At 44.3% G+C, this 9,335-nt stretch overlaps 1 protein-coding gene across 2 annotated transcripts; it reads right to left on the bottom strand.

Annotated features, from left to right (window-relative positions):
- Nucleotides 1-1,176: 1,176 nt before the first annotated feature.
- UXT (ubiquitously expressed prefoldin like chaperone) lies at nt 1,177-7,794 on the bottom strand. Of its 2 annotated transcripts, XM_006906914.3 has the most exons (7): nt 7,668-7,794; nt 7,380-7,486; nt 6,320-6,401; nt 6,113-6,180; nt 5,725-5,832; nt 1,429-1,492; nt 1,177-1,275 (listed from the first exon to the last, which is right to left on the bottom strand). In XM_006906914.3, the coding sequence occupies exons 2-7, from the start codon at nt 7,475-7,477 to the stop codon at nt 1,222-1,224; spliced, it is 474 nt and encodes a 157-aa protein (XP_006906976.1). In that variant the 5' UTR covers nt 7,478-7,486; nt 7,668-7,794; the 3' UTR covers nt 1,177-1,221. The 2 variants fall into 2 exon arrangements, with proteins under 2 accessions (XP_006906976.1, XP_024899160.1); XM_025043392.1 differs by lacking the exons at nt 7,380-7,486; nt 7,668-7,794 and adding an exon at nt 6,998-7,221.
- Nucleotides 7,795-9,335: the final 1,541 nt, after the last annotated feature.

Genomic DNA, 9,335 nt, shown 5'->3' on the forward strand with positions numbered 1-9,335 from the left:
GAAGCCGCCCCTGCGTTTCCCCACCGCTCACGTGGTCCTGTGGAGGAGGAGTCAAGCATTCCGCTGCTCGCTGATTGGCCAGGCACCACGGATTGACCGCACGACTTCCAGGGTTGGGGAGGCGGGCCCTGCCCCACAGAGCTATGACATGATTGGCCCAAGGGGAACTGATGGAACGCCGATGACCGCCAGGGTTCCAAGGGGGCGTGATCGGCCCCACTGATATTACACGCTGATTGGGTCAACTCTGATAGACCGCGGGCAATTAACGAGTTTCGGGGGGCGCCTGCCTCGCACTGATTGGCCTATATGGTATTGATGGAAGACAACCTCCGAGGATAGGGAGTGGGTGGGCTCTGCTATTGATTGGCGGAAGAGGACTCCTAGGTAGCTGCCAAAACGTGAACAGGCTGGTGCTGCACTCCAAGCGGCTCCCCGGAAGCAGGACTTGTATAGCAGTGGGAGGGGTTAGGGCCAGGGCTCTGCGTAGGCGGGCAGGGTAACTGTACTGATTGGCTAGAAAAGACGAATTTAGAACGCAGCAGAGGTAAGACAGGATAGCTGCCAGACACGCGGAAGAGAGCTGAGTATCGGAAACTAAGTGCTGAGGAAGGCAGAGTCGAGCTGCAGCCAGAATTATAAAGGGGTGGAACTTGGCTATGCAGTGATTGGAAGCTGGACTCAACCTAGAATAGGGGCCGGACCAAGGAGGGCAGGATCCAGCTCTGCGTCCATTGGTAGAAGCTGGAACTATTTAGAAGCAGGAGCGATGCCAATTTGGGCAGAGAAGGCTGTGGGTATAATTTAAGGTACCTGAGGAATGACTGGAGTGTGGGAGAGGAGTAAACCTTAGGGCCAAGAGAGAAAGGTTGATTGCCTTGGGAACAAAACTCCACCCTGAATTAGCCCATTCTCTATGGTAATTCAGAGTGGTGCCCAGGGAAAGAAACAGAAGGGTCAGGTGGGGGCCCAGGTTGACAAGGGGACGGAAGAGCAGGTAGAGTAGTAAGTCAAGTAGCAAATGCTGCCAGGTAATAGGCTGGAAGCGCGATTTCAGGGGCCCTTTGAAGGTTCCACACACACTGGACCTCTGGGCCTCCTAGTAATTTTGTGCTTTAGAAACAGGGAACCTAAGTAAACAGCAGGGGCTAAGGGGGAAAAGAAGGGCCGTGTGACTCAAAGGCATTCAGGCTCTTTAATGTCTGGAGAAGGGGAAAGAAGTCAATGGTGCGGGTCCTCCGGGAAATTCTGCAGACCTTGTAGTTCTCTAAGCCCCTGAAAAAGACAGGAGAGATTGAACAGAGACTGGGTCCAGGCCACGCCCCAGGCTTGCCCTGACCTTCCAGTCTCTGGTTCTCTCTCTTCCTCAGGTCGCCACCCTAAATGCATTTGGAGATATAGGCTGGGAGTAGGGTGAGCTGCTCTCACCTCTAGCAACATGTGGATATGGGCCTTGATATTCATGGAGTCCTTGGTGAGGCTGTCGCTGAGTCTGGAGAAAAGAAACAAGAAAGGGTGAAGTGGGCTTTATGATCATGAGGATGAGGCTTCCTCATCACTTCAAGAACTATCTACATCCTGGATGACTTCCACATAGCAGATGGTAGGAAATCCTACTACCTGACTTGCTCCTATGCAGAGATGCCTGGCCACCATCTGTACTGCACTGATTCAAAGGCATTTACTGAATCCCTACTCTATGCCAGACAGTTTTAGGTACTTGGGACACAGCAGCAAACACAACAAACAAAAATCTTGGCCTCATGAAGCTCAAATTCTCATTAAGAGGGACAAATGATGGAATAAAAAGAGTGTCAGATGGTTCTAAGTACAGTGAAAAACTTAAACGGTAAGAGGATAGGGAGTGAAGGAAAGGGAGCTGCAATTCTAATTAGCTTAGAGATGGCTTCACTAAGAAGCCTTTGAGTAAAGACTTATAAGAAGTGAATCGTCTGGATGTGTGGAAGATGAGTGTTCTAGACACAAGAGGGCAGCAAATGCAAAGGCGCCAAGGTGGGGGTGTACCTGGCATGCCTGAAGCACAGCAGAGAGGCCAATGTGGCTGGAGAAGAATAAGCCAAGGCAGATTGTAGGAGGTGAGGTCAGAGAGGTAAGCAGAGGAGGCAGATCGTGTAAAATCTACACGGCCATGGTAAGGACTCTGGCTTTTATTAAGTGGGATGGGAGCCAGGTTGTAATCAGAGCAGGGATGTAAAATTACTAGGGTTTACAAGGATCCATCTGGCTGCTGTGTGGAGAATTGACTGGGGATAAGGAGAGCTGGTGTGGAAGCAGGAAGTCCAGTGAGGAGGCTACTGCAATAGTCCAGGTGAGAGATGGAGACTCAGACCACAGTGGCAGCAGTTGAGGTGATGAAAAAATGACTGGATTTGGGATATATTTTGAAGGTAGAGTCAAAAGGATTTACCAAAGGATGCTGAGTGTAAGAGAGAGGACTCAGAAAAGATGTCAAGTCCTAAGCAACTGGGAAGCTAGGAGTTGCCTGAAACCACTCTGACCTTGGACTGTTCAGTTACATAAACCAGTCGATTCCTTCTATAAGCCAGTTGGGAACAGAACCACCCAAAAGATTTCTCATTGACACAAAAGGTCAAGGAAGGCCTTTCTGAAGGATGAAGAATAAGTAAGAGTTAAACAGTAGGAGGGCCTTTTCCACAAAAAGGCCAAGAGGCAGGAAAGAGCTTTGTGAAGAATAGTCAGGAGGCTAGAGTGTTAGAAATTAAGTAAATGGTGGGGAAAAAAATGGTACAAGATAAGATCCAAGAGGTAGGAAGGGGCTAGATCATGCAGGATCTTAACATCATGATAAGGAATGTGGACTTTACTGTGCTATCTGTCAATGCAGGAGACAGTTTTAGGGTAACTAAAACAAGTAGGAGGCAACAACATAGGATGTTAAATTGGAAAAAATAGTATGAACCATTTATATATCAGTATCTGCCAAATTTATATTTTCAGTCCAGACCTCTCTCCTGAACTCCAGCCTGGGAAGTTTTAACTACATCTTCAAAAACTACATTTCAATGTTTAACAAGCATTAACACCTAACAGGTCCTAGACAGAAGTCTTGATCTCCTCCAAATCTGCTTTTTCCCTATCTTCTCCATTTCAGATAATGTCAACTCCATCCTTCTAGTCTTTCAGCCAAAAACCTGGACTCCTCTCTTTTTCTCACACACTACATCCAATCGAGCATTCTACTTAAAATCACAACTGCTCCATCCTAGGCAATGTTTCTTATTTCCATTCCATGCTGTTCTCCGTGACAGTCAACCCGTGACACACTATATCATTTACTTGTTTATTGTCTATCTCCCCTGACTAGAATAAGATTTGGCAGAGATTTGGTCTGCTTTGTTCCCTGCTGTATCCCCAGGGACCAAATCAGTAGGTACTCAATGGATGTTGAAGGAATAAGTGAATGACTACTCCACTCAAAGGAACCTGAAGTCCTCAAAAGATGGTTGAATCTATGTTTAAGGTCAGGAAATAAATGGTTCATGGGGTTGTTGCCAGAGAGCAAGAATGCTTTCAAGAATATCTGGAGTAATGCTCAAAGAACAGAGAAATGACCTTTATCAGCTTGATCCCTTGATCAGGAACAATTTGAACATCAAAAAAGAGAAAAAAATTAGTTAATGGTACAAGTTTAGTCTACGAAAGGCTATGAGTTCAACTTAAAAAGGAGAAAAATATAAAGTTCACTAAATGCTAGTTGTAACACCAAAGGGATGTGTTGAATTTACTGCTGCTGATTTAATATGTAAGGCAGTGTTAATAGCCATATGGTTATTCTGTTCTTTCTCACACACTACATCCAATCCAATGACATGTCTGTTTATTGGTGTGGCTGTGTACTCCTTTCTGTGTAATCAGGAGAAAATACACAGAGACTTGATCCTCCCACTCCCCAGACAAAGAAATATACTTAGAACAGGAAGGACTGACAGGCTATTTTAGTTACATAAAATAACCCGAAAGTTCAAAGTTTGTCACAATAAGAGGCATTTTAAAGAGGAGAGCGAGTTATACATATTCAAATCCTCATCTTTTAGAAAGATTAAACTTCTAGGGAGCCCTACTAATTATAATTAAGTAATGAGATTCAACCACAGGTCTCATTACACTAATAGACCAGACAAGGGGGCAGGCACTGACAACTTAAATACCTCGTTTTTGGGAAATTTGAAAGGCTCAGGCATCCTCTGATATAAATAACAAGGAGAACTTTGTTATACAAAATAGTCTTGATCTAAATGACCACAAGTTCAGAATTGCATCGGCCCATGAGAACAGACCCCTAGACCAGACTGTTTATCAACTGGTCTGATCACTAAGACTTAGAAATCTCAGCAGGTCTGAGGCTCTTTTGGGTTGACTAACAGTAAAACCCTGGAAAGGTTTGAAAAAAGAAGTACTGAAATCCTAAGAGAGGCAACTCTAGAATAAGTCAATGTAGGAATAAAGATAAATATAACCCAGAAGGAATTTTAGATCAGTGGTAGTCACTCTAGTAAGGTGTTGTTAACTTAAGTATATTGCTCAGCATCCCCTCAATCACTCCACCTGAGCCACGCTCACCTCTCCTGGCAGTTCCTCTAACACAGCAGGCACACAGGTCCCCTTGCCAGGAATTTTCTTCCCCAGACAGCCCCATGGTTTGTTCACTCAACTAAATGACTCGGATGTCATTTCCTCTGGGAGGCCTTCCCTAGCTACATTTCAAACCTCTCATCCACACTCTCAATTCCCCTTGCCTGGACGAAATCTTAAACACAACCACAGCTCATACTTTCTTCTCACATTATATCCCTAGTGCCACCAACAGAGATCTGCTTCAATCCCCACTTCAGTCTGCTTCCAGCATACCCTTTTGAATTCATTCAACAAACATTGCGTGCCTACTATATGCTATGTACTATTCTAGTCACTTGGGGTATAGAGAAAACATCTCCCTTTATAAAACTTATATCTCAATGGGAGGAGGCGATGAACATTAAAAAGAAGTAAACTGCATAGTAAACATTAGGCGGACACAAGTGCTCAAAAGAAAAAGTAGAACAAGGGAGGGGAATCAGGAGTGCCAGGGGTTGCAATTTTAAAGTTAGGTTACAGAAGGCCTCGTTGAGGAAGAGACATTTAAGCAAGACTTACATTGAATGAGGAGAAAGGAAGGCATGCAGATATCTGGGAAAGGAGTACTGCAGGCAGAAAGAATAGCCACTGCAATCACCCTGAGGTGGGATCATTTTAGGGTGTTTAAAAAGACTGTGAAGGTCAGTGTGGTGAGAGAACAGTGAATGAGCAAAAAAATTAGCAGGAGGTAAAGTCACAGGTAACTTGTTTTATTGTTACTGATTTATAGGCTGAGATCTCTCAGATCTGGCCAAAATTGTTCTTCTAGAATGTAACCCTTGAAGGAACCCTTCTGTCTTGTTCACTGCTTCCTCCCCATTACCAAACACAGAGCCTGCCATACAGCAGATGCCCAATAAATGTTTGTGTGAATGAACAATACAGAGACCATTTGAGTGATTAATATGTGCTACACCTGGGGCTGAGCTTTACAACTCCACTTTCCTTAGCCCTAGCCCTGAGGAGGAGGGGAGATGGGTCTCTAAGTATCCCAGGAAGTCATGGGGAAAAGGAGAAGGGCACTGCAAATGGTGGTGTTCTCAGACACTATCCTCATGAAATACTTACTCTGTGAGGAGACTGCTCTTACGATCAATGAACTTTAGAGCTTCTGCCAGTGTCAACTCCAGGAAAAAACCATATCCAAGGGCCACGTAGATCCGTGAAGTGTCTGAGCTGGAGGAACAGTGGTTAGTGGTTAGTGGAAGTTAGGGAAGTTCTTATCCCTGTTTAGCATACCATACAGTTTATTTAAGATTTTTTACTCACCACCCCACCCCTACATTCCCCAAATTGAAGTTTTGGGAGGGCGGGAACTTTGTCCTATTTAATTCACTGTCACATCTCCAGCTCCAAGCACAGTATCTGGTACATAGTGAATATTTAAAAAAATATTTGTTGAAGGAAGTGGGGAAAGCTGAACCCTGTGGGCTTAGAGGGGTGGGTAGACACTCACACTACTGTGTCAACGAAGAAGTTACAGCCCAAATCCACCTGCATATATAACTCCGAGTGATTAGATTCCTGTGAGGCCAGGAAAAAAGAAGTAGGGGTTAGTGGTCAACTTTTAGGTCAGGTGACAGGTTTTGGTCTGGGGTACCTGCTCCCATGACCCTCCCTTGCCCCGCCCCACCACAAAAGGTAGTGAACCTGGCATATTTACCTGGAGTCGCTCAATGACATTTCTCAGTTGAAGATATTTGGACAGCTGCTCATATACCTTGTCACGATGATCCAATACCTTTCTGATGGGACATGATGGAACAAGAGTAAAATGATAACCAACAGGAAACCTTGTCCCTCTTGGAATACCTCATATCATGACCCTCTGAGACCCTCATGTCACCAAGCCTTCAAGAGGCGTTTTAGTGCAGAAGTTAAGATATGGACTCTGGGTCAGACTGCCTGAGTTTGAATACAGGCTCTCCTATTTACTAGCTGTGTGTGACTCTGCTAAGTAAATAACCTCTTTGATATTCAATTTCCCCATCTGTAAAATAAGGACGACAACTGTTATTTCATAGTCATTAGATGGATTAGATGAGTGTTTACTATAAAATATTTAGAATAGTGCATGTGAAATAGCAAGCTCCTCATATGTTAGCTATTATTTTTTAGTATTGTTATTACACTACTCCCAATGCCTTCCTCTAATCAGAATGTTTCATTCTCACACTAGAAAAATCCTCCATCTCTTTAGGATGCTCTTTATCCTAGTTGTGAACACCCTACTTCCTGCTCAGATTAATAATAATAGTAATAATTTTTCATACACATTGACCCTCTAGGATCCATGTTAAATCCTCTACAAGGACTGAACACATTGAAAACTCAAAACTACCGCATGAGGAAGGTTCCATCAATTTCTTCATTTCACAGACGAGGAAACTGAGGCACAGAAAAGCGAGGCGAGGCACACTGTGTTCACATGATGGCTAAATGGTCAAACCAGGATTCGAACTTTAAAACCCCAGCCCGGTAACTCTAGCTCCTAACCCTAATTGATGTCGGAGGCTGAGCATGCGCAGACACAGCCTCCGCTAAGACCACCACATTCCTATCAAGTTGAACCCCGAATATTGCCCCTCCTCCTCGCTCGAATGGCGCGCGGGACTGGGCTCCGTACGCCTTGCCCACCAATCAGAAGGCTAGGCCCTGACTCTGAAAGCCCCGTTCACCACGTGGAACATTCCAAACGCTCCGCCCCCCGCACTGTCACTCACCTCAGGTCCCGCTGCAGCACATCAGAGATGAAGGCCTCATAGCGCAGCACTTTCTCCCCGGAGGCCGCCAGCGCCCGCCGTTTAGGGGGCGTCGCCATGATGGGCTCCTGAAGAATGGGGAGGGGGAAGGCCACGTTGACCACTCAGTGTAGCCTCATGCGCAGTACATCTGCACCCTCTCGGCGTTGGGAGTGGGCTCCTCCGATTTACGCGGGGCGGGGGGGTGTCCTTTTGTCTCACCTAATTCTGGGACCCTGCCACCCAGGGATACCCAAACGCGGCCCTCACCTTAGAGCCGCCGGCAATAAGAACAGTTGAGATGAACCGCGGCTTCCGTGTGGCGCGGGTGAATGACGTAGTACAGGGTGCGGGCCAACCAAATAGCCAGGTAGGGAGGGGAGGTCCTGAACCAAAGAAGATGGCGGAAGCGAGGAAGAGAAGGGCGGAGTTTTACTGAGTCCAATAAGATTGCGGAAGACATCAGAGCGTGGGAACCTGTACTGCGCGCGGAACTTCTGGGGACCGTGTGTGGCTGGTGGGGTGGTCTTTAGTGGGATTTGGCGAGTTCTGGAACAGGTGGGACGCACGGGTGGAGGAAGAGAGCACAAAGCGTTTAGTATCTAAAAGTCAGCTTCGGAAGCAGAAGGGCAGAAATTGATTATGGTTCTGGTCTGTAAAAGGGGAGTACATCCTTGTGATCAATCGCCTTGGATTTTGAGTTTTTACACAGCGAATTTGGGTTTTACTCCCGGTAATGGGAATGAATGTAAGCATTTAAAAAGTTTTAAACAGAGACAGATTTTTCAAAATTCATTCTTGATAATTCCAGCTCTGTGGTTCACAGTGCGTAACGGATTCAAGCAGAAATTGACAACGCACCATGTTTAATCACCTCATTTAATAGCGCCAATGGAGGGTTGCTGAAGTCCTCTGCCCAAGACCAGCTATCTTGTAGTTAGAAGTAGTTCCTTTTTTTTTTAATGTGTAAGCATTCTATTAATCTATTTTATTTATTTATTTATTTATTTATTTATTTATTTATTTATTTATTTATTTATTTATTGTACTCAAGTTACTGAATGAATTTATTTCCCCTGTTAGGGTTTCAAATAATAGCATCTAACCCAGCAAGTCCAAGCCTGAGCCTGGAGGAGAATCCAGATTCTGGGATTCCCCAAATGCCATTCCTGCCCGCAGGGCCTAGAGTACCCACCCATACCAGGGAACTCTTTTCAGATAATAGTGTTTCATGTGTAAAAGCAAGACCCCGTCTCACCCCCCAGTGTTCAAAACCTAAGCAAGTCAAGATGTTTATAAAGGAAAGTTTAAGATTTTAAAAAAAATTTGTAAATCTTCTCACGTTACATATAGTTAAAATTACTAGTGTGAGACACTAGTTAGACAAATATTACCAAATTAATCTATATCATTTTCCTTTGAAAAAGGGTGTTACATTTATTATCTTTAACCGGGAGAACACAGAGTTTTGATGAGCTGGAGCTGGATCTGTGTAAGTATTTATTTACATTTCACAAAACATTTTTTAATGTTTAAAACTATTTCCAACTTTATTTTTACATTTCAAACCTACAGAAAAGTTGGCAGTGTACATCCATAGAACCTTGACGTAGACTCACCAATTGTTAACATTTGACCACACTTGCTTTCTCTTTCCAGATCACATGTAATTGTTAACATGGCTGCACAGCATTCCATCTTTTGGATGGCCTTAGTGTTTGAGCCATCCCTCTATTATTGGGTGTTTGTGTGTGTCCAATTTTATTCATTGTTATAATCCAAGATGGAATAAGTCTTTGCTTTAAAATGTTTATGCGCAACAATGATTATTTCTTTGTGATAAAATTCTAGAAGTAGAATTTATGGATATAAGAGAAATTAATGCATCGTAAATCAAGTATCAAGTGACAGTTGTACACACACTTCCAATAACAAACT

Source organism: Pteropus alecto, unplaced genomic scaffold (genome assembly GCF_000325575.1).
Source record: "Pteropus alecto unplaced genomic scaffold, ASM32557v1 scaffold392, whole genome shotgun sequence".
NCBI classification, from domain to species: domain Eukaryota; kingdom Metazoa; phylum Chordata; class Mammalia; order Chiroptera; family Pteropodidae; genus Pteropus; species Pteropus alecto.